Below are 26,495 nucleotides of genomic sequence, written 5' to 3' on the forward strand. Positions count from 1 at the left end.
GAAGATACATTTACGTATTAGTTTCTATAGAAATAAAATGAATAAGGATTTAAAAAAATAAAATAAAAAACATGGGATTCAACATCATAAGGGCGAAGTTACTATAGAACCATTACAGAGCTAACGTTGTTTATGTGGCGTTTAGTGTTTTACTCTAAAACTATTGTAGCTTGTGATGTTTGGTTCAAAATGTTGACCCAGGAGAAAAATAGATAAACAAATAAATAAAAATCACAGCTTTGAAAATATGATACACCATATAGCATATGTGATTTTCTTGTATGCAGATAACTAAATGATTAACTCAAATTCAAGTTTATTAAATTTAGCATATTCAGCTTTTTTCCCTCCCAACAAAATTGCAATTGCTTTTTTTTGTCATAGCCTAATCCAGTGGTCCCCAAGCTGGGGTACCACATTGCGGGGGGTAAACTGTTGGGAAATGTTCCTAGTTCCTTTTTAGGCTTTTTTGAGCAAATGCACCACAAACTACCAGTAATATTGCTCAATAAATTACTATCAGGATTATTTTATGCTGTAGAGGCCATTTTTATCACACTTCAGGCAATAGGAAACAATAATTAGCTACATTTTACAAAGGAGACCCTATTTATTTACTATTGAAGTAATCACATATAAGTTACATGATATATTCTTTTTAAATAATTTACACTTTGCACACATTGTTTTGAATTTGTAGATTGCTTAAAGGGCCCATGGGATGCTAAATCAACTTTTCTGTGCTTTAAACATCATAAAGTGCTATTTGGGCTTCATACACGTCCATTGCTTTAAGTGTTTTTTCATTGATTCCCTCAATCGTTAGTTAGAGGGTGATTTGCTCCTTTCTTACTGCAGGATGAGCCCAAACACTTTGCTCCAATTTGATGATGCTTCCCACTTTGATGACGAATTTTGACACGCCTCCAGGAAGCTATCTGTCAGTGTCCTGTCTATAGACACGCCCACTCATGAATATGCATAAGTAGGCCGCAAAGCAGCCTGCTTGTGTAGAGTTGCTCAGAACGTGACTTTTCAGAGGCTAAAACTCTGGAAAACAGGTGAGTTTGGGAAAATGAACCTCAAATACTCTGTTTTTGGGGTTCTTAGAACAAATGGAGATGGGTGAAAAATAGCATGACATGGGACCTTAAAGGAAACCAATGTTTGAGACACACTTAAGGGGGTTATGAGAGCCTGCTGTTCCACATATAAAAAAGCATATAAAATTATGGAGATGGTAGTCATGATATGAAGAGGGAGGGGGTACACATGATTTGGTTCTGCTGGAGATTTCATCCTATATAAAAGAAGGAGTTTTTTCTCCCCTGTCACTAAATGCTTGTTCATGTGGATCTTGTTGGGTTCTTTCTTACTTACTTACTTTTTTTTAAAAATTTTTTTATAAGCGCTTTGAGATTACTTTGTTGTAATTTGCGCCATATAAATAAAGTTGAATTAAAATGAATTGATATTGAAAATGATTTGACAAAAATGCAAAGGGTGTACATGGGACAAAAAAGATTAAGAACCCCTGGCCTAATCTAATTATTCATTCTGTAAACATCCTTTTTTTTTTTTTTTTTTTTTTGCACTAAAACTAAAGTATATATTTGTCTGAGTCATCGTTATAAATAATTCTTAATGCTTTTGCTGTAGTTCGTCCCTCTTTGTCAGCTGAATGAAGCTGTTTGTTGAATGTGAGTTTTCCACCTTTAGAAAGGCGCAGTCATCCCACACAGATGTGACCAACCTGGGCTTTAAACATCCACATCATCCTCCTGCCCTGCTGCTTCAGCTTCAGCTTCAGCCAGTAGACTTTCTACGGTAGGTCTAGGGCGGTCTTTCATTGTGGGATCTGCTGTTCAAAGGAAATAAACTTATGTGGGAATAAAAAGAGGGACGCCGTCTGCTCCAGGACACGCCCTGTCGTTCTCTCCATCGCGCATTCCTGTCCAGCACCAAATAGTAAAAGCCGTGCGCAATCGTGCTCAATGACAGCCTTATAGGAAGCATATATAGATAGCATAGCAGCACTACTGTACTACAGGCTCAGTGTCAGGCTCTACCAACCCTGCATCTGAAGAAGGAAGAGCTTCTACCTACCGGGCATGTCTACCAGAGGTGAGTCTCTTTCTTTCTGTTTGCCGCAGAAGCCTTAATACACGCACACGGTGAAAAGTCTCACTTCTTCAGGTGGAAGGTGTGGGTGTGATGGTGGTGGTGGAGAGAAGCCCCTCTGTGCAGGTCTTTGTGGAGATACTGGCACTGGTTAGACTGGTGCACAGCTGGAACTCCAGCAGCCTCCACCACTGCTGCTGCTGCTGCTGCTGCTGCAGCCTCTTTGCAACTGGTTCTGTTGATGTGAACTGAATATAATCTAAAAATAGATTGTGTTGTTGTTGTTGTTGTTTTTTTTAAATTTTAATATATTTTATTTTTTTTTTTACTTCTCAGTTGTAGTATAAATGATGCTTTTAATCAAAGTGGCTGCTGGTGGAGGACAGGAATAACGCTGTTAGATGTACAGATGGGACCAGGTAGGGCTGCACAATTTTAATCACAATTATTTATCATGTTAGGGGAAAAATATGTATTTCTTTTGCACTACTTAAAAAAAAAAAAAAAAAAACATTACATGAACAGATTGCGGTGCAAAATGGAGAATTAATTGGAGAATTTAAAATGTGCCATGGGTTAACTGAATAAATGCACTATTACAGAATGCTTTCACGAAATGCAACTCACTGGAAACAATTACAACTCACAGCTCCCATCAATCCACCACATTACCGTCCTCAAAGCTGCTGCTGACTAATGGTTGAGAAAGTGCCTGATTTGATATGCAGCAGAGCACACATTTTAAATGTAAATATTGCAGAAAATCAGGTTAATGTAATCGTGATCACGATTAAAATTCGATTAATTGTGCAAAAACACATGTAGTGTTGTCACTTTCAACATGTGTGAGTAGTATGTGATGATGATGCTCTAGTTCTCATTGAAGATAAAGGATGTGATGTGTACCCAAACTGTGCATGTGGATTATGTTTTGTTCCATCAGATGGCTTGGATTGGTCTCAGTTAAAAGTCCTCTGGTGCTCCAGCTGTTCCTGCTGTATAGGCTGTGCAAATGCCCACAGATGGAGAGCAGGGTATTTATTTATTTTTTTTTTAAAGTGAAGGTCATTTGACTAAATCTGAAAATTGGACATTTTTCATGATTCAGTAAATTGGTATGTTTGCTTGCAGTGTTTAATAGCATGATGGAAAGCTTTGAACTATAACCTCATTACTGTTGTGACACTGTATCCATCCTCCATGGATGCTGGTGCTGGTTGGGGATTGATGGAGCCCTCGATGGAGCCCTCCTGTGGTCCATAGATGTGATTAGCTCTCTTAAGCCTCTGAAAACAGCCAGTCATTATTAATGAGAAGTACCAGAGGTGTAAAGAGTACTGATATATCCTAGTTATATCCTAGTTACGTGATTGAAATTGTACTCAAGTACAAATAAAAGCAAGTCGTACATGAAATAATTAAGTACATGTAAAAAGTGGCTCAATTAAATATTAGTCAAAGTAAAAGTTACTAGTTATTTTCACCCCCCCATGTTTATCTTTGGTAATAAATCTTGCCACGGTTCCCTTGCATACAGTAAACATCTCATGTATAAACTTAAAAAGGAAGAGACCAAAACTTGCGCAATTGGAACTTAATTCATTTTCCAAAAAGGCATTTGTATAAAATAAAAGAATATATATAAAAGAATGTACAAAAATTCAATTCAAAATAAAGAAAAAAATTCAAATATAGCTACATATATAAACTCTAAAACTGAGAAAATAACCAGCATTCAATGCTGTTTTGGCGCCGTGCATTACGTTTAATCTGATTGGTCGGTTATGATGTGATGCATTTGATTGTTGTCTGGTCTTTTCATTTTTTTTAGTTTCACAATGTCCGTCGATCATTTTAAAACCAAAAATAATAATTTACTCAGTAACGGTTGGGTGTAGAAATGTAACAAATTACTTCTTTTAAGATGTACTTAAAGTACAAGTAAAATTACTGATTTAGAAATATACTCAAAAAAGTACAAGTAGCCATAAAAGCAACTCAATTCCAGTAACATGAGTACTTTATATTCTGAGAAGTATACCTACCCTGATTCCCAATGACACATAATAGTGAACTTACAATTAACTTTGTGTCATCATGACAAATATTAGCATTACATTGTTTTTTAATGGACAAACCACAAACTATTATAGTGGAAGTTATACTTTGTCATCACATTTATCATGTATGAAAGTAATTTCTTTGCATTTATAACCAATCGCTGCTGATAAGTAGTAGGCAGCCTTCATGCTGTGGTGCTCAGGGAGCATTTGGTGGTTGGGAAATAAACCATTGTGGTTATAACCAAGGTGGGCCACACAGAAGTGGCTCTGAACAAACTCTTTTCTCCTGCTGGTCCAGGAAGTGGAATTACAGCATCCCAATCACACAGTCAGCAAATATAAAATTACAAAAATATGATGAACTGATGCGACAAAAATCAACTGCTTACTATAATATTCTATCACTGTGGGATGAAATGGGAAAATGTTCTTGCTGTGAGGATTCAGTGCGACCCAACCATCCACCAATCATGTATTTAGATAAACTTACTACATGTATTACTCTGCATTTTTTTTTTAAATCAGATAAAGACATAGTGTAGGCCTCATGGATAAATTAAAGATAATTTGCTAACTTTGCTTAATAGTTTTTTTTTTATCCCCACTGTGAACTGTTTTGCACATTGCATTATGGGATGTGGAGTCCCGTAAACTGATGCATAGAAGTGTTTTTACCTCATTCTTACAGCAAATGTTTGTGTTTTCCCCAAAAAACTCTGCCAAAGTGACTTTCCAACACTTTCTTACTTATTGCTTACACGGAAAGATCCAAATCTGGATGAAATTGAATATCTTGAGCAGCTATTTCAAACTTTTACATCTTTTTTCATGCACATGACCTTGGATTTATTGATCCAAGAGGCCTACACTATGGATTTATCTGATTAAAAATTAATTGTCTCCTGCAGCTTTAAGCTAAGGAGTTCCTGTTGCATTGATAGGAAATAGTTTCCCTTATATTTAAAATCCCGATGTGAATTTTTGAAGACATCTACTTTTCAGCTCGTATAATCTGCTCTCTGGACTCTCATATTTTCTGTGCTCTAGTCTCAATTCACCTCATATGCTCACATCTGTTTATCACTTTAAGTTGTTCCAAAATTATATTAATTCAACCCCATAAAAGCTCACATGAGTCTCTTTGATGGACATTAAGTGGGTAAACCAAAGGCAGGTGAACTTTAGCAGCTGCTTAAGGTCACACGTCACATTTAAGGGACGCTGGCTGTTCTTATGAACATTTTGCAGCACTGGTGCAATATCTGGGAAGCCACTGAAAAACCAAGCCACAGTTATGCAGTGTAGCAGAGCTGTGGCTGAGTTATTTTTATACCTTTCCTGCTTTGTTAGCCTTTAATCAAAACTGTTTTGACTGGCCAAATGGAAGTAATCTGTTCAAGTCATTTGAGCAAACTATAAATCTCAGTTTTATTGTGCAATCATATAATTACTGCTTTGCACAGCGCTCTTTAATCTGTGGGTCTGGCCGTCTTTCTGAATGTTAGTGCCATGGTTGACCTTTTTAAAGTTTCAGTGTACAAATGCATTTCAAAACATCCAACATACTAATACAATTTTTTTTTTTTTACAATAAGTTAAAACAAAACTGTTCAAGTTTGTAACATACTTCAGTGATTTTCCAGGAATTTTCTTTGTATTAATTTATTTTGCACAATATGAAATCATTTAAATTTGATCAAATCATAAGGTCCATATGTTCACCGGCTTCTGATTCGTTCTGTTGTTCTTCCTGGAATGTCTGTCCATCACTGTGCATGAATAAAGTGAAGGCCATATTTAAAGCTGTCACTCATAATTTTGGAGTCGAGAACACCATTTAATGCTTAGGGAGAACATGCAAACTCTTTGCCTTTGCTAGCTTTAGAGCGTGGGTGTAAAACACATTTTTATTCAGGGGCCATAATGGAGCAGTTTTATCTCACATCTGAAAAAAGAGCAATTCCAACATTATTGAGCGCTAGTTTGCGCTACCACGTATTTACTAATATATAAAGTATGTAAGACAGCTCATCCTACAATATCCAACCAATAAATAACAGATATCAGTCCTTGTTTGCAGGATATTCACTTCAAAATTATTATATTCATTTTTCTACCTTGTCTGCACATGCTGTTGAAGGTCAGCTATGCACGTTTTATTATTGCAATGAAATAAATACAATTATTTTTATTGCATAGTTGTGACCATGACCAACCCGCCCTAAGGAAGGGTAAGAAACACTTTATTAAAGGGATAATATAAAAAGAGAGGGCAGTGTTACACCTTGGTGAGGGGGAAATAAACAGGGAAGAGAGAGTTAGGGTAGGACAATGAAAGGGGTGGGTCAGTGCTTAATTTGTAAATCATCAGGTTCCGGAACAAATGTCACGGAATTTTTTTTTTTAAAGTGCCTTTTGCTCACAAAATGGGATAATAACATCACGTGGACACAAACAACCAATTAACCTAAATGTTTGTTGACAGCTGTCAAATCTGCCATGTTTCAGCACCAAGGACAGCGCAAATCACTGCTAATTTAGCCACAAAGGACACTAAATTTTCAGAACACAAAAACCTACAAATACAAAACATTTGCAAACTTTTACACACATAACATTAGGCCATAACTTACCTTTTATTTGTCAGAACAGCCATGGAGAACTTTGTATCCTCGCAACTTTTAAACATATTTCACAGCCAAGGCCTGCCTTGTCTTCCATAAGCCAAAAGTAGCAGCTGTCCTGTCTGTTGGAGGCACGTTCTCCTGCATTAGCATTAACGCAACAGGTGCTGCTACTCGCTACGCTAACTGCTGCTGCTGCTCTGTGATTTCCACAGAAACAACCTTTACCTCAGACTTACTGTAGCTTCACTTATTGACTTAAAATGTTCTTTAAATCCAACTGCCTTTTTTTAGCCATTTTCTACTGTCTTCCAAGCTGACAGAGACACAATTTTTGTGCAAAAGCACTTTTTCGACGTGGGGCGTGGCTTGACTCAAAATCTGGGAGGTGCCTAATTTTGCTCTGGCAGGATCCGGCACAAATGAAGCTCTGGGGTGGATAAGGGTCAACTATTTTAATTGTGCTGAGAGTGCATTGTGATGCTACAGTTGACAATATTGTGTTGTGGGGTCAGGGGTAATCAATTATATCTATTATATTCTATTCTATTATTGTTAACTTAGTCATTTTTACTTTCTCATGTGGGCCACATTGCATACCATAAAGGGCCGGATTTGCTCCGTTTGAGTTTGACACACTACGCAAACAAGTAATTTGTTTCTTGTGCAATATCATATACTACCGTATTTTTCGGACTATAAGGCGCACCGGATTATAAGGCGCACTATCAACGAATGGGTCTGACTGGGCCTATTTTCATACATAAGGCGCACCAGTTTGTTATTATTATTATTATTATTATTATTAAGACGCATTAAGCAAAATAAAAGTCAGATAAGTCAAACTTTATTCAACTCATTAACAATAACGCTCAACATTGTTCAGGTTTAACACATAAAATACAGAACAATACACTCACTTTTTCAGTTCAGTATGTTGAAGCACAGTAGTTAATTTCATATATAAGGCGCACCTGATTATAAGGCGCACTGTCAATTTTTGAGAAAATTAAAGGATTTTAAGTGCGCCTTATAGTCCGAAAAATACGGTACTAATAGTTTAATAGCGTTGCATTGCTTGATGATGAACCACATTCTAGATCTTGGTAGTCTGATTTCTGCGCCAATCTTTGCCTATTTTTTTTTTATTTTTATGAAGTCTATTTTCACTTCCTGCTCCCCATACCTGTTACACTGCAGTACAATCTGAGAGTTACTGTAAAAAGGAACTCTAACTCCTCTCCTCTGTAACCCAATCTGATGCCTTCCTTTCCTTATCTGTCCACTGGAGAGGGCTGCTCATGCTGCAACAGCTCGACCCTCTGCCTCAGCACTTTTCCTTTTGTGTGTGGGTGTGTGTTTATATACTGTGCAAATATGAGAGTCTGTGTGTGTGTGTGTGTGCGCGCATGCATGTGTCCTAGCAAATGCTTGAATAATTGACGAGCAGTGGAGAGAGCAAAAGCCGGATGGGACGGTGTGTGTGTAGGAGTGTGTAGAGATGGGGGAGACGAACACGGGGAGGCAGCAGCCTGGCTACGATGGAATCTGCAACTACGCCCAAAAATTAACCTCCTGCTTCGGACTGGATGGTAAGTCTGTGCAGGGCTGGACGGGAGGAATGGGATGTGAGGGTTTACATCTGGTGTGGGACAGGATACAGAAGCCCCAGCTGCAGATGCATCATTGATGTAGGCTACCACATGTGCATTTTTGTTTGTGTTCAACAATTCTCTCTGTAAAAGCAAGGCATCTCTGTCTGTGTGTGTGTGTGTGTGTAGTTGTTTAAAATGTGTCAGTGATAGAGGGCTGTGGCTCTCCTACATGTGCATGGGATCAAACTATGATGCTTTCTCCTACTATTACGTCTTTCTCTGCAGCAAAGCTTGGGTTTTCTAAAGTGATCATGTACCTCAGATTATAGATGAGCCAAATGAGATTGTGACCTCAGTGGATGTTGAAGTGGGAAAGCAAGCCAAAGTCCAGCCACTGCGTCTGCTCCTCCTCAGACAAAGAGGAAAGTCATTAAATTTGAAGAAGCAGTCCTTGATCTTCAGACTCACGGGATATTTTAGTGCCTCGTCATCATTTGCCGCATCTTTCATTTTATGCTACGTTATTCTGATGAAATAAGACCAGAATTATTTGTCAAAATAATGTTCAAAGGCCATGTTTGTTTCTCTTTTTTTGGCTTTGAGAATAAAAGGACCAGACAGAACGGTCTAACAGGGTTAATCAAATGGCAGCCCGTCGGCCACATGTGGCCCAGCATTGACCTACCATTGGTCCTTTAAAGAAATCTAAGAATTTCTCCTTTAGTTGCTTCTGTTCAAAATGAAGACAATAAACCATTGGTTCAATCTGAATATAATTATTAATTTGAAAACAGCTCAAGTCTTGTTTTTACTTCTTACAAAGGTGATAAAATGGTATGACTACGAGTTTTACCACACGCAAACCACAGCTACGGCAAACTTCTGTTATTTATTTCATATTCCTGTTGCTAAAGTACATTACATTCATTTTGAGTTCCACTGTTAGAAACAAATTACTGGATTTTCTTAATTCAGAAGCAAAAAAAAGCCTTTTCATTGCTGCCTTGCATTCCTTAGCTTGAAGATTTAATGAGCTCCAATAATTTCAAATATATAATAAGGTTTTCTTCTTTGAAAGTATAATTTGAAAATTCATGTGATGCTTCCTCTTAAAAAAAGCTTGGATTTCATTTATGTTTTGTTAATCGGCCGCGAAAAAAGCCAAACTCTGCTTTGATTTGTATTGTTTTAATAACTGGATCGAATAAAATTGTAACTTAAAAAGCTTTGTTTTAGGCAGAAAGGTTCCTTATTTACGTTTTATTCACATAACTCTCTTTGGGGTTTATGTTTTTCCTGATCATACCTTTCACATCCTGTTTGTTTTACTCAGTGAGTCGAAATTAACCCAACAAAGAAATTATATTTCCTAAAAACACGAGTGTGTATTTGGATCAAGACGAAAATGCTTTCACGTAATGAGTCTTGAAGTCCTCACAGAGAAAACAAACTTGCAGTAATCAATGCTCTTCAGAATAAGTACTTATGACAGACTTACTGAGTTACAACCTTTTAATGTTGCTTTTCCTGTAAATTTCGTCTGATGATAGAGAGCTGCTGCTGGCATTTGGACTTCACCGATGATGTAGTTACACTGTCTGTTCTCTTGGATGTCTAGCTGATGAGTAACAGTGGTGTTGTGCATTGGTTGGAGGCAGGATCATAATGACCTTGCTGGTTGCTGACCTTGTAAGGGACTGGCGGACTCCCAAAGAAGCTTGCTCAGGACATTTGCTTTGTAATGCTACAATGGCCATGGTTACATGTGCCCCAATGAAGCGTGTTTTGTTTGCCGATGTGTTTGTGTAATAACTCTGTGTGCCAATGTGAATTTCCGCATGTTTATGCCTCCGTCCATCTACTCTTTTCATTATATCCATGTCCTCTAAGGCTCTTATCAAATAAATAGTCTCAGCTCGACTCCGGCGGCCATCTTGGATTATGTTGTCAGCACCGCGTGTCATTGCAACAGGACAAGCATGCGCAGAAGGACCAGAATTACCTTAAAGCAAAATTAAGCATTTACGAGATCGAGGAATAATTTAATTCGGAATTAAAATCGGTTTAATTTGGAATTAAGTGTTTACAAGGTCAGTTTAAAGAGGATTTAACTTTTATTCTGAATTAAAGGGGAATTAAAGCTCTCATGTAAACATGGCCAATGCTGATTATTTGAACCATTTGATCCTAAGGCAAAGTGCTCACACTGGTTCACAGCAACAGAACTTCTTAAATGTAAAAGTTAGAAATGGCATCACAACAGTTCAGACGTCATCACCGTAGAGTGGAAGAGTTTGTTTTGGATTGTCATTAATCAGGTAATGAGCGTCTCACCTTTCAATGAGTGAGTCTTAGGAGGATAGGCCTAACCCCACCCAGAAGATAATCATAGGCTCGACGTCAGCCCTAAGCTGCTTAAGGCAGCAGCCTGTTTGGGTTGAAGACATTCATGGCATAAGCTTCTTTCTCCATGTTTCACTCACTCTACCTACAGCAGACTGCTTTGTCATACCTGAGCATAGTTTCCTCTTCAAGCTGGACCTTAACCTTCCGATCTCTACCTGTGCTGCACTTCTCTGGAATAATTCTCACCAGAAGAACCTGGAGTATTGACTTTGATGTTGCCTTGGTTCATACTCATCATGTTCAAAGTACTTTGACTCCATTTGCTTCCTCTGGGATCCCCTTGCTGTAGATGCCCAGTGGAGTAGTGGTCTTAGATCAGGCCTGAGCCCGACGCTGGCTCACGTCTGCGTGTGGTGCTTCACTCTTCTTTGTGGGACGGTTGAGGGGCAGGAGGGCATCATGCCCACGCTGCCCAATCTCAACAGCCTGGGCAAGCTATGCAGCTCCAGCCGCAGCCACAACGTGGACCGCATCCATGTGAAACGCAAGAGCTCCGTCAAGCGCATGTCTATCATCGAGGACGGGCACGTGGCTGAAGTCCTGTACCTCATTCCTAAGCAGTACATGGAGCAGCTCCCACATCTCAATCCTAAGGACTATTACCTCAGTGAGAGGCTCTATGATGTCGCCACGGGTAGGGAAGGGTAGCATTTGGACCCATTCACCATTTACTCCTTCACCTATAAATCTGTCTGGCTTATAATAGTCGCATTAGACTACTTTGATGATCAATGAGAAATGTAAATACTTATTAGCCTACATTACATCAGATTGTTTTTATGTGCACATTAATATACAACAAACATTCCATCAGTTGTGTTATTTCAAATCCATCTGTTCTCCTTTCCCTTTTCCACAGATGTTGTTGAATTCTCTTAATTCACTTCATGTCCTCCTAAATGTTCTAGTATCACTATGAAAGTGCATTTATGACTTTGTTACATGGAAATAACCTCATTTGAATTGGATAGCAGCTTGAGGCTGGTGACATCTGACCTGTTTTTGTTTATAAGTTATGTAACCATAAGTGTCCAACTAAAAAGAAAAAGTCTCCATGATAATGTTTTAAACAGTCTGAAAATGAATTGCTGTCCTCTTCTTAGTTATGCAATATGAGCCCACATGCTATGCTACATGAGCAAGCAACATGGTAGCTTACATGAGGATTACCACATGGGATTTTAGACCTTACGTATTCTCTGACAGCCCGCCAAACACAGTAGTAACATCATCATTATTTGGGACTCACAAAATTCACATCTGGGGAAAGGACGCATCCATCCATCCATCCATCCATCCATCCATTCATTCATCCATCTATCCATCCATCCATCCATCCATCCATCCATCCATCCATCCATTCATCCATCCATCCATCCATCCATCCATCCATCCATCCATTCATTCATTCATTCATTCATTCATCCATCCATCCATCCATCCATCCATCCATTCATTCATTCATTCATTCATTCATTCATTCATTCATTCATTCATTCATCCATCCATCCATCCATCCATTCATTCATTCATTCATTCATTCATCCATTCATCCATTCATTCATTCATTCATTCATTCATTCATTCATTCATTCATTCATCCATTCATTCATTCATCCATCCATCCATCCATCCATCCATTGATCCATCCACTGGGTAATTCCCGCATTAGAACAGCAGTGAGATTTCTAATTGCTCTAATTTATGATATAAAAGCTGAAATAAGCATTTGAATGCTTCCTATATTGAATGCCAAACATCATTTTGCAGCTAGTTTTTTTAATTTCCATTTAAGTAAGAAGCATCAATATTTGACAAGTGTTCATTCATACAAAATTATTTCTTAATTTCCCAATCTGACGTAAGGAAAATAATTTTATGGTTTCCTTGAGACGTACTGTAAATAGATTTAAGTTGCAATAATAATGATCCCCTGTGACCCTGAAAAAAGCAGCAAGCAGATCAAAAAAAGGATGGATGGATAGATAATAATTATGCATAAATGCAATTTAAGGATGTATTAACAATAGATTTTAAATGCCTTAATGCTGCAAAAAAAAGATAACCATCAATAAAAAATGCTGATAGGAGGATAATGGTTTCCCTTTGCTGAACTATTTTTTTAAAAAGTGCATGCCATTCAGTGTCAGTTTTTAAAAGCAGTTAATGTGCCTTCCTTCAGGCTGTTTAGTATAACTTTGTTAGATACTATTCAAAGTAAATCCTTTCACACAACTTCCGTACTTAAACTGCAAATGGTTTTCTTCTGTGATTTTATGCTTTTTTTAAATGAAAGTAAAATAAACCAGCTGGTGAAGTAAGTTGAAGCTCTCTGTTCTCCATCAGGGTTCTGTCTATCGTCATGGTTTATGGTTTGAGTGGCCTTGGTTTTGTTTGTGTTTGTTTTTGGACAATTACTGTAAAAATCTGAGAAAGCTGCACATCCACACAAAACACTGTCACTTTTTGTGCTTCTTACACCATATTTTGCTTGTTTTCACTACAAAATCCTTACATTTAATTGTATGTAAATCTGTAAATGGTAACAGTGCATGTGAGGGTCGTGCACCAGTTGAGTGGGCAGGTTAATAAAGGACAGTCAGTTATCCACAGCTGTACCAAATACAGCAAAAACCCTTTCTTCCATGATAATAGGCTTTGCACTTGGCAGACCCTTTATTTCAGTTAGTTTTTGACAGTGAATTTACAGACAAAATTCAACTATAGTCTTGTGGTTTATTTTCCTCTTTTCAAACAAAAACAAAGGGCGGGGTACTGGAAAATACACTGCTCAGTATTTCTGCAACTTACTCACGATCTTAGAGGAAAATAAATTCCAAAAGAAAGTGATCCATGAGGATTGGTACCCAGAAGGTGGCCCAGTCGATGCAGGAGTATTTCTGAATGTTTGCCATACTCCACATGCATGATGAGCGATCTGCATTAGCCGTTACAGCAGGTGGTGCTGAGGAAAACCTGTTCCTCCCCTTAAACACAATGGGTGGATCTGACTGCTTGGTTCCTAATTGCTGCAGCTTTTTCTGCTTCTGTATCTGTGCGTGGGAGAGAGTTTCTCAATCCGTTTTAGTGTTTTACTGCAGATGCAAATTTAAAACAAGATTAATATAATAAGGTATCCATACCAGCACATTTATGTATCACTGTTGAGCCTGTAATATCTGATCAAAAACTGTTATTTTTCTTGTTTCAAAAACATAAAAAATCAGATTTCTCTATGACCAGATCAGCTACAGGTGATATAGTGTAATACTGGTATGTTCTCCCGTGCTGTGTGTAATAGGATTTTACACAATCCGTCCAGATTATTAATACAAGCTCATGCCAAAGAGCACGATAGCTCTGACATTTCACCTTTTGATGCCCCCTTCATGCAATCCTTGGCTTTTAGGAGCTACACTCTCAAGGTGAAGCTGGCTTTAATAACCACCCACCCACCAATAAGGTCCCCTAAATCCTGGATTTTCTGTTTTTGCAATACATGTACATTACATGATGTGTGTGTATTTTCAATGGGGACTGTCGATGCCTACCCAGGACAAATTAAGTGTTGCATGTCTTGAACTGAAAGGGAAAGTATTCCAACCTGCTGTCATTTTTAGTTCAAGTCTTGTGAGTGAGACTACAAATTCTCATTATTACTTTTCACTTTATACTCAAGACATTTTTTTTTACAGTGCGTTCAAGGAGCCCAAGCCGCAGGAACATGCCAGGCTCTTATGGGCTGGGGTTTTCTGCTGGTATGTCAGGCTCAGCAGCAGCAGCAGCAGCAGACACCAGGTTGCTGCAATGAGGCGGCTGACACAAGACAGAGAGAGAGGGAGAGAGAGAGCAGAAGGGAAGAGGAGGGAGGAGGTGGAGGATGAGGAGGAGGATGGGGATGGGAGAAACAGTTTGGAGGCAAACCCCACGCTGGAGATGTTTTTTGAAGAAGAGCTGAGCAGGGCTCACCCCCCCCCCCCCCCCCCCCCCCCCCCCCTCTCTCTCTCTCTCTCTCTCTCTCTCTCTCTCTCTATCCCTATCTTATGACTCTGCTATGTCTCTCTTGCTTTCTCTTCGCTTTATGTGTCTTGACTGAAAAAAAGGAGCTAGCAGCTCCTGTGTAGCTGCCGATTGATTCCAAGAGCTTTTTTTCTGGTGCTGATGTGCCTGGAGTCCAATAGTCATGGTCAAAGAAAAAGGTAATCCACCGGCCATGAGTGTGTGCATGGGTCTGTCATGTCATTTTTCATATGTCTTCTTGCTTGATGAGCTGTTGAGTAACTGTATTACTCTCAGCTGAATGCAGTCTCTGATTTGTCTGTTATGCATTTGTTATTTCATTTACCTTGAAGTCATTTAAACGTTCTGCATCTTCCACACGTCTCACCGGAGAACTGATGTACCAACTTGAACACACTACGCCCTTCACTCCACAGCTGCTGCATTCACTTAGGGTCAGCGTCAGGCTTGATGTCAATGTTTATTGTGATTATTGATCGGAGCATTCAATGAGAAAGTCTTCAGACCTGTAATATATTTTACTATATGCCTTGTCGCTGAATGAAGGCTGAATAGAATATTACATGTAGCATAATGTAAAGTGGAGCACCACCAGTGTCGGGAGCCTCTCTGCGCAGAGCTATGGACCTACACCCTCTCTCTCTCTCTTGCTCTTCTCTCACTCACTCTGTCTGCAGCCGTTACCATGGCGACCATCTAAAAGGTACACTTCATTGTTGTCAGCCGTGGTCCTATTGATGGTGTCCTTTTAAAAAGAAAAAAAAAAAACCGAGGAGTTATTTCCTCCCATTCTAAGGTTTCCCTGCTGTGTGCAGTCAGAGGTCGGTGCTATCCGGATGTGACCTTTCACTGTAAATTGTCACGGCTCAAGGTTGTTAATTGTTTGTTTGCGTGACTCACTACAAACAGAAGTATAATATATTGACTATATACTGTATATAGTAATAACCATTCTAGATCACCTATTTACCTGATGACATATTTTTATATTGCAGTTTTTAAAGTAGAAGGAAGGCTTTGATGGTTTAATCGTGAATACAAGACTTTCCCAGTATTAAAAAGCATTGTGTAATCTTTCCATGAATGTATAAAGTTTGCACATCAGGTCACAGGAGGAACCCTCTTTGTCTTCTTATCTAACTTACAGTTTGCCACCCTCTAAATAGTTTAAATAGTACTATATATTGATGTATTTTAAATAATTTGAACAGCAAATTGTCATTTTGTCCATAGGCTTTATAACAGATGGTGTGACTGATTGTGGATGAATGGGGGAGGTGATGGTGGTAGAAATGAAGATTGATTGTTAAAGGAGATGCAGAAGCTTGACAACACTCAAATGCATCATCATCCATTTCCATCCAGTGTCTCTGCACACCATCAACAATAGTTTGTTAAAGAGAATGAGGGCTGGAATTGTAAACACATATAATCAATTAAAGCAGGGAGGTCTTGGATGATATGTCCCGGTTCAATTTTATCACTTGGGTGCTGATTCAATTTGCATTTATATTGTGATTTGTTAGGTAATGGTAGTAACAACTTTTGCTGTTTTAATTTCCTTATTTTCCTCATCCAAAAACAAAAGTTGAATCACATATTGCTAGGAACAATATAGTGATAGTTTCAAAAATAACAACAAAACAAGGCACATCACAAGTCAGTCATTTGCTCTGATATTTATTTCAACTGTACACTGTAATGTTAACCTATGACCACATTCAGACATGGGGGAATAATGTAAAAAAAAAAGATTCTGGAGAGAAATACCAATGTTCAATACTGTCATAAATGAAATTGTGATATATTGATATTTTTTCCCATCCCTAACTTTCACCAGTCTGTGCTAGACACTGCTAAATGCTAACCCAATGTCAGTCTGCATCCTTCTCCTTGACATTTGCACCCTTCAAATACGCTTTTGTAGACAAATGTAGATCTTTGTTAAAAAATATTAGTTTTACTAGTTTATTAACGTCTGACAGAAGGTTGTGTGAAACTGTGAAGTTGGGGATGTAGATTTGTTCCATCTTCCATAGTCAGGTTGAGTGTCTCACTAAGACTAGACTTACTACCTCATATTACAAATAACAATTTCCTTTAGCAGATGCTTTTATTCAAAGCGACACAACACAAGCAGTTAGAGTTAAGGGACTTCTTCAACAGTGATGACCCAGGTTGGATTTGAACCGTTGACCCTCTGATTACAAGCCAGCTTCCACTGCCCATTACAAGACTCACTAAGCCATTAAAGGGTTGTCAGGGTTAACATTCTCATTTAGAGTACTATTTCACATCTTTGATCTGAAAGGCATATGAAACCTTTTGTTGACTAAGACATTATCGTGCATCCTCCAGGGATCCCACTCTGCACATTGAGGCCAGGTGGGCTGACGATATGCAGCTGAACCAATAGTAAATTATACAGTATGTTCACAATGATGAATCATCATCAAGAGATTGCACCATTAGCATTTTTCCTGCTTTCAAGCTGTTGTCCTACTTAAAAAAAACTAGAATATCCTTAAAATAGTCTACAATGCTATATTATATTGTACCTGGCCAGTATACCTCTTTTTATTATAGCTTTTTGAAAAGCATGAACTTGTTTCTTTGCATCTACAAATTCTTCGTGAAACGTGTTATATATAAGGCTGACATTATGCTGTCATTATTACAATTATTCAATATATGACACCTCTCATTAGCATGAATAAGGTGTCATTAAAGTGTCAGTAAGTGTTGTTTGCTAAATTGTGACACCTTTGGAGCTATGTTGGCATTTTTTGGATCAAGGTTAGGCAGGGTTAGGGTAACAAAGGGTTAGGGATAACGAAGGACACTTAATGACAGTCTTCATGACACCTTATTCATGCTAATGACAGGTGTCGTGCCATGATAATGACCGTGTAATGTCAGCATTATGTATAAAACGTCAAATAAAGTGTTACCAAACTTCTTAACTTCTTTTAAAATTTAAATATTAGCTTTAGACGCACCTGACGCCGAAGCACAACAGAGGGTGAGGAAATCCAAAAGCAAACCGATTCATTGGTTAATCAAGAATTCATATCAAGACGTTTCAAAGACTCCCAAAACTCTTAATATATATCAACCTAACAATGAATGAGTAAGCAGTAATAAATATGATTCTGAAAACGAGAGGGAGAAATGTAATTATAAAAGGAAATTATTTACACATGAAGGCCCTAAAATGTGAAGCCTGGCGTTCCCTTAAACTCTGCTGTTGCAGGACGTAGATTATGAATAGTATCTTACACAGCATGATTTCTCTTTGGCGCTAGTAGCATGAAAAAAACAAAAATAACCTGCACTTTAGACATTCATCTTCCTTTGTGTGTTGCCACAATCCCCGTGTTTTTCCCAAGACAAATGTTTTGTGTTTTCATAGCTGCTGTTTAGGATTTTGCATATACTGCTGCTGAGAACAGTGATTGTCCTTCATTCTGTAATCTAAGCTAAATCTAGAGCCAAAGCCATTCACAGACATGATTTCATTGCACACAAAGTTACTATTTGTACAGCTGGCAAAGAGACTTAGGGCACACAGATGAGATAAATAGTCGGAGACCAGTCGTTGGCCTTAAACATACAGGCTGAACTATACAAAAAAGCATGGGAATCATTTGACAGAGATGACGAACTGTAAACGTACACTGTGACAGTCAACAAACATCCTCATTGTTTGCTATAAATCAGCGTGATTATCATAATCCAGGAGTGTGAGCCAAGGCCTTCGTCACCTCTGTGACCATAAATACAATGAACCCTACAGTTCATGAAGACACTATTGTCTGTTCTGAGCTGAAAGTCTACATCTCACTCTTTCTCTGCCAGTAGATTATTCAACTATTGTAATCATGTACCTGCCCAACAACAAGCATTCCCCTCTGTCACATCCCACTGTTTAGAGCTGATCAGTATTCTGAGCTCGGGTCCCTCAGGATTAGGCACTGCTGGTTGTGGTGGCCTGTTTGAGGCCGATAGGGTCCCCCTCCCACTTAGCAGTTTGCACCCCTGTGTTTGAAGTGCTTTGTTTGGGATGTTGGTGGCGGGGTGGAAGGGGGTGTGGCAGTGATGGATCCATCTAACCATACATATTCATGAGGGGAGGGTTAAGAGCTTCTAGATATGTCTGGGTGATATAAGGCTCCAGCTCGCCCTTCCCCCCTTCACAGACACACACAGTGGGCATGTTTTATGCCCTTTGATGTTAAACACAGGTCAACCCCTCCCTCTTTTGGAATATCCCATTCCTAACCAAAAACTGATGAAACTGGATTAACACGGAGGTAAAGCAGTTTTGTTTTGTTTTGTTGTAATACACATCTGGGGCCACCAGTGTTGGCAACGACACCAAAAGTACACACGGTGAAAAATCTTCTATCTGTCTCGATTAGACACTCCTCTGTCTGAGAATCGTACGGCAACAAAGGGAAAGAACAACTGAATATTTCATTAGATTGTTTCATCTCTCATCTTTTGTTTAATTTAATCTCCACTCTCCCAACACGTTGCCAAACTTCTTCTTCTCTGCTTCTGCACTCCTCTGGGTTTGTGGCAGGAAATGAAGTCTAAGCCACCTCAGCTGATCCAGCACTCTCTCTGTCAATAATCCCCCCACCCCCTGTTTTAATGTTATTTACCAGCAGGGGCGGGGACACGTGTAACAGAAACACCTGTCCTTGGGGGATTCAAGATAGGCGTTCTCACTTCCCTCCTGAGTATCATCTGCAAGCTTTTATTATTGCCAACACAGCGTGGCTGTGCGTGAATGGGTGAGGGGTGGATGGAGTGTAGAGGTGCAGCCCCCTTGTCTCTAGCCCTGGTTTTGGGATGCTCTGCTGGTTATTGTTCCCTCGGCACCGCTGCTATGTGTGTGTGTGTCCGAATGTGTGTTCATTGTGTGTTTAGGCTCATATCAGTCACTTTATCCTCCGGTGATGAGGCAGGACAGATCCCCGTGTCAGCACAGACAACTCATCCCCGCCCCGAAGAGGAATGTGAGCAGTAGTCGGGAAAAATTCAGCTACTGTATATTTCACAGTTAGTTGCTCTGTGATGGAGTGTCCTCTTGTAATACTTACTTATTTATAGAGTTATATAATATACATTTCAGCAAACCAAGCGCCTTTTTGGTGCAATAAAAAGATTCACTAATGGGTGGATTTTAAATACACGTGTTTTTTTTTTTTTTAAGTGCTTGAAGTCAAGGGAACTGCTTACAGTAACATGAAAAAATGATAGAATAGAATTCATGTCACACAAATGGTTTGATTTGATTCTCCTATTAGAGGTGTTGAAAAAAATCAATTCGGCGATATATCGCGATATTACGTTGCACGATTCTCGGATCGATTCATATCATATTCATGCATATCGATTTTCTTTTTCTTTTTTAAATAATTTTTTTTATTTCAAAATACTTTATTTAACCAGGAAAGTCTTTTCCACTACAGGAGACATTGTAACTGCACAAAGAAGTGCACTGAAACCTGGACATGTTGATCAGCTTGTGGTTTTTCAATAAAATCTAAAAAGAAAGTACGAACTTTCTGCATTTATTTGTTCTTCTAGTCATATACCTCAGTTAAGTTGCACTAAAGTCAAAGTTGGTTTAAAGGCCACAGGCAGATTGTATGTTATTTTTTTAATTTGAAGTTGTTGGCACATGGCATGTTAAAGCCAATATTTTGAGTGTAAAATATGCCAATAAAATATATTTCATACATAAAGTTCTCATGAAGGTGTACACATTTACAGATGAGTTGTTTCTTGAGTCAGATAAATTTTAAAATTCGCAATAATCGCCTTATACTTTAATATCGAGATATATTGTATCGTATCCTATCATGACCTATGTATCGGGATACGCCATATGCCAGGCAATACACACTCCTACCTCCTATTATCCTCAAATATTACGAACACATTTTACCCTTGGGATCAATCTAACCCCAAAGATATTTGCCTGCAGAAAATGATTTTCAGAAAATTGTTGACCAAGTTTTTGTGTCAGGCACTTTGTTTATTTGTTGAATGCATAAATAACCCATTGATAATGAAACCTTGACCTGTTCTCTAGTGCCACCATCAGGCCAATCAACTTTTAAATTAGAATTAATTTATCCTAATAGTTTTCATCCAAATCTTCTCAAATATCCTGACAACATTAATGACCTAAAGAGTATGAACCCTAATGGTTGTGGTGATGATGTGACGTTTCCTGCAGCGCCACCATCAGGTCAAACTTTCAGTTTTAGAGTTTAGATGTATCTTGAAAATCTTTCATTCTTATCTTTTCTAATTTTTTGAGCAGATTCACGACTCACAGAATGAACCATATTGATTGATGTTGGGGAACCCCTCTTTTCCTCCCATAAAAACATTTATTTATTCATTTTTATGCAACATATTTGGGGTTATTCACTATATTTTTTTTTTCTGTCTTTTCTGTATATTTTTCTTTTTTTGTCTGCACATGCTGTCAAAGGTCAACACCACAGGAAGTGCAATTATTATGAGACAGCAATGCATATTTTGTTATTGCAATAAAATACATTGATTTATTTTATTGCTTAATTGTGACCATCACCAGCCCTCCCTAAGGAAGGGTAAGAAATCTTTTATTATCGGGAGGATATAAAAAGGGAGAGCAGTGTTACACCTAAGTGGAGGGGGAGGGGGAAGGGGAGGGGAAAGAGAGCAGGGAGGAAAGACTCAATAATTAAAATAGAAAAGGTGGGGAAGAATAGAAGAATAGCATAAGTGCGAAAAAAAAAACAAAAACGCTACTGCAAGCCCAGGAACTGCCCTGGGCCAGCAGATGCAACATATTTGGGGTTATTCACTATAAAGTCCTCTGTCTAGACACATCCTCCTTTATCTAACTTTCAATGTGAAAGAGCTGTTCCATGTCATGTATCAAGTCAAAAGTATCAACTGCAACCGTAGGTGTGGGGGTGTAAGGTCACACATAGGTCACACACAGACAGACATGTTTTACACAGATAAAACAGCTTGGAGGAACACCAATGCGTGCAATATGTATTCAGTTTAATCACTTGTACGTATCAAATTAGGAAAAGTCATGAAATATGAAGCAAAAGAAAGGAACTCAACTATCGTTTTTTGAATGATGAACATTGAATGTGGTCAAATTGACCCCAAGCATAATAGGAGGGTTAAATGCTGACATTTTGAAATGTATTTGAAACCTGATACAGACCAAAGTTATTTTCAAATTTCAAACCCTCAAAGTATGTGCAGCAAAGGGAGTCACAGCACTTTCCAGTGCCAGAGTCTGGACTAAGCTGGAAAAACACAGTAGCCACAGATTCTCATCCAAACACCAGCTTTTGGATACTTTGGGCAGGGGATTCAAACATCTGTCTTGGATTTTTGACAACACATAGTGACGTGAGCAGGGTTGACTTTTCCATGTCGGGCAGTTCCCATGGTTTCACGACGATGCAATAGATCAAAATATTTTAAAACTAGGTCAGAATACAAGCAGGCTTATAAAGCAAACATGTTGGCATCATCAAGTTGCTCACATTAAGTATCAAGGAACAACTATTTACATTTATCTGGCTCTTGTCCTGAAACTCCTCAATTATGCTATTAGCAAAGCCACAGTTGGCACAATGGTAAAATTAGTAGCAACATTTTCCACATAAAAAGCTTATTTTCTGTCAGAAGTTTCAAAAACGGTAGCAAACATGTTTTTTTGAAACAAAGTAAATGTTGTTTTTGAGTCTACATTTGTTTCTTCTGCTTTTCACACCCACAGGCCAAAAATGTCAGTGTTACACTGATCGTTCAGTGTGTGTGTGTGTGTGTGTGTGTGTGTGTGTGTTGGCCAGCGCATACTCTACCTTGATAGTCTCTGATATACTCGACATTTCTGTTGCACATTTTACACAGTGTTTGTATTAAAAAAAAATTGTTATTAATACCATAAAATGATTAAAGAAATAAGGAATAGTGTAAATAATTAGCTAAAAAAGGAAGAAGTAATACTTTTACTTGTATTATTAAAAAGGTACATGTTCATAATATGAATATATGAAAACATTTAAGAGAAGCAGTTTAAATGGTTAGATTAGAGATCAATTTGTACAAATGTAAATGTCTTAGAAAATATTTTTGAAAAAACTTATGAAACTGGACTGAAGTTTACATGACTACAAATGAAGCTTTTTGGCCAGTGTCAACTGTCCTAACTATAACTATAACTATAACTATAACTATAACTATAACTATAGCTATAACTATAGCTATAACTATAACTATAACTATAACTATAACTATAACTATAACTATAGCTATAACTATAGCTATAACTATAACTATAGCTATAACTATAACTATAACTATAACTATAACTATAACTATAGCTATAACTATAACTATAACTATAGCTATAACTATAACTATAACTATAACTATAACTATAACTATAACTATAACTATAACTATAACTATAACTATAACTATATATCTATATCTATAACTATAACTATAACTATAACTATGACTGTAACTATAACTATATCTATGATTATAACTATAACTATAACTATGATTATAACTGTAACTATAACTATAACTATGATTATAACTATAACTATAACTATAACTATGACTATAACTATAACTATAACTATAACTATAACTATGACTATAATTATAACTATAACTATATCTATGATTATAACTGTAACTATAACTATAACTATAACTATAACTATAACTATAATTATAACTATAACTATAACGATAACTCTATAACTATAGCTATAATAAAACTATAGCTATAACTATACTATAACGATACCTATACTATACTATAACTATAGCTATAACTATAACTATAACTATAACTATAACTATAACTATAACTATAACTATAACTATAACTATAACTATAACTATAACTATAACTATAACTATAACTATAACTATAACTATAACTATAGCTATAACTATAACTATAACTATAACTATAACTATAGCTATAACTATAACTATAACTATAACTATAGCTATAGCTATAACTATAACTATAACTATAACTATAGCTATAACTATAGCTATAACTATAACTATAACTATAGCTATAACTATAGCTATAACTATAACTATAACTATAGCTATAACTATAACTATAACTATAACTATAGCTATAACTATAACTATAACTATAACTATAACTATAGCTATAACTATAGCTATAACTATAACTATAACTATAACTATAGCTATAACTATAACTATAACTATAACTATAACTATAGCTATAACTATAGCTATAACTATAACTATAACTATAACTATAGCTATAACTATAACTATAACTATAACTATAACTTATACTATAACTATAGCTATAACTATAACTATAACTTTAAGCTATAACTATAGCTATAACTATAAGCTATAACTATAACTATAGCTATAACTATACTATAACTATAACATAACTATAACTATAGCTATAACTATACTATAACTATAACTATAACTATAACTATAGCTATAACTATAACTATAACTATAACTATAGCTATAACTATAGCTATAACTATAACTATAACTATAACTATAGCTATAACTATAGCTATAACTATAACTATAACTATAACTATAGCTATAACTATAACTATAACTATAGCTATAACTATAACTATAGCTATAACTATAGCTATAACTATAACTATAACTATAGCTATAACTATAACTATAACTATAACTATAACTATAACTATAGCTATAACTATAACTATAACTATAGCTATAACTATAACTATAACTATAACTATAGCTATAACTATAACTATAACTATAGCTATAACTATAACTATAGCTATAACTATAGCTATAACTATAACTATAACTATAGCTATAACTATAACTATAACTATAACTATAACTATAGCTATAACTATAACTATAACTATAGCTATAACTATAGCTATAACAATAACTATAGCTATAACTATAGCTATAACTATAACTATAACTATAGCTATAACTATAACTATAACTATAACTATAACTATAACTATAACTATAACTGGGTGAGCTCTTACTGGTTTCAGAAGGCCAGCAGCCTTCACAATGGTCTTTAGGTGGTCACTGCAGTTTTTCTTCAAATCTTTTTTGCTTTTCTAGTTTTGTTCATATTGAAAGTGCATCGCTCACCTTTGAGCTTCACAAATAGCATCTTAAAGTTGTAAATATTGTTATTTATGGTATTACATATGATTTGTATGACAATTAATACACAGATGGAATATGTTGAATCTGATTTTTTCCACAATTTTCATTAAGGAAATATCAACATTTTTTGTTGACTATTTATAATAACCATAGAAGGCTAATGTCACATTTGGTTCCTCTGCAAAACAATGGACTTTAAGTTTAGCAAGGCCACATGTTAAAGGCATGGGAAAAAATGAAAGTCTGCAGAAATAAAATAAAAAAAGGTCAGGTCAACATAAAAAAAAATGGAAAACGTGCTCCTGTTTGTGAAGTTTGTGCATCAGTGTTAAGTTTTAAGGCAGAATTTCTACTTTGGACAATTTCATTGTTTATTGTCCTGTTTCTGAGTTGACCTCCTTTCAAATGCAGATCATAATAAAACAGCTTGTCTGATGTTGGCTACTATACCACCCTCCTTGCGCTGTCACACTTTGGTTTCCAGTTCTGAGTTTAAATCATAATTACCTCAATACGCTCATTGTTGACATAGCAACACTAGCCAAAAGCAAGAGGATCGGATTAGGGTTCCATTAACCTGAAAATGGCCTTTCAGCCTTTCTTCACAGCATGGTAACGCAGCTCAAAAAAGTCTTGTGAGATTGGATCATTTTGCACTTTGCAGTTACCCAGATGGCTTGTGTTTTTCCATGGAGCTGCAGTGTCACCCACAGAGGTGCTGAGACTCAACTCACTGTCACAGTAGTGTGGTTCACTCAAAGATGACTCACTGTTGCTGAGTTTTATCACATGGAAGCCACAGAGAAGACGGATCATTCCCCTCATAACCAACCAACCTTGTGCTATAGCTCATCCTTTTTATAAATGTGTCTACGATTCTCTGCATCATTTATACCATGGATGGGCCAATTTTATCACAAAAATGTGATTGTCTGATCTGAGGGCCTTCTTATAGAATAATGACCTGACCAATCTGGACATTAATACAGGAAAGAGGAAACATTTTCATTTTGTGCCTTTTTAGTTGTAGTTTTGTATGTTATTGTTGACATTTTGTGTGTTTTTGGAGTGATTTTTGTTGTTTAGTTATTTAGCATTTTTTTCGTTTTGTGCATTTTGTTGTCATTTTGTAACGATATGTCTTTTGGGGGGTATGATACAAATCTACATTACCTGTTATTGCGCTAACTTCCGGGATTTAATCAGTGTGTGCTCGACTACAAAGCTCGCTAGAGCTTAATTACTATGTCAATTAATGCTGAACGGCTAAAATGGTCGGCAGAAGCATTTTCTCTGGCTTGGATGTTAGTGAGTCCTAAAGCCCCGCCTCCTGACCAATCAGATATCTTAGAAAATGACCTGCCCATTGTTAGATTATCCTGGTTGGTGCAGATCTGAAAACTGAGTTTAGGAAATAAGAT

At 37.0% G+C, this 26,495-nt stretch overlaps 1 protein-coding gene across 14 annotated transcripts in view; it reads left to right on the plus strand.

Moving 5' to 3' along the window:
* Positions 1-1,814: 1,814 nt before the first annotated feature.
* The window catches only part of ablim1a (actin binding LIM protein 1a), a 59,749-nt gene continuing 35,068 nt past the window's right edge, over positions 1,815-26,495 (plus strand). For 12 of the 14 annotated variants that reach the window (XR_003675581.1, XM_028467911.1, XM_028467917.1 and 9 more), the window contains exon 1: positions 8,169-8,400. Coding sequence is in view for 13 of the 14 variants with exons in the window: in XM_028467911.1 (XP_028323712.1) it covers positions 8,310-8,400 (91 nt within the window). In the remaining variant the exon portion in view is untranslated. Of the gene's footprint in view, positions 2,125-8,168; positions 8,401-14,836; positions 15,009-26,495 lie in introns of those variants that run through there. The other 2 variants (XM_028467916.1, XM_028467915.1) reach the window with 2 other exon arrangements.

Source organism: Gouania willdenowi, chromosome 15 (genome assembly GCF_900634775.1).
Source record: "Gouania willdenowi chromosome 15, fGouWil2.1, whole genome shotgun sequence".
Lineage (NCBI taxonomy): Eukaryota > Metazoa > Chordata > Actinopteri > Blenniiformes > Gobiesocidae > Gouania > Gouania willdenowi.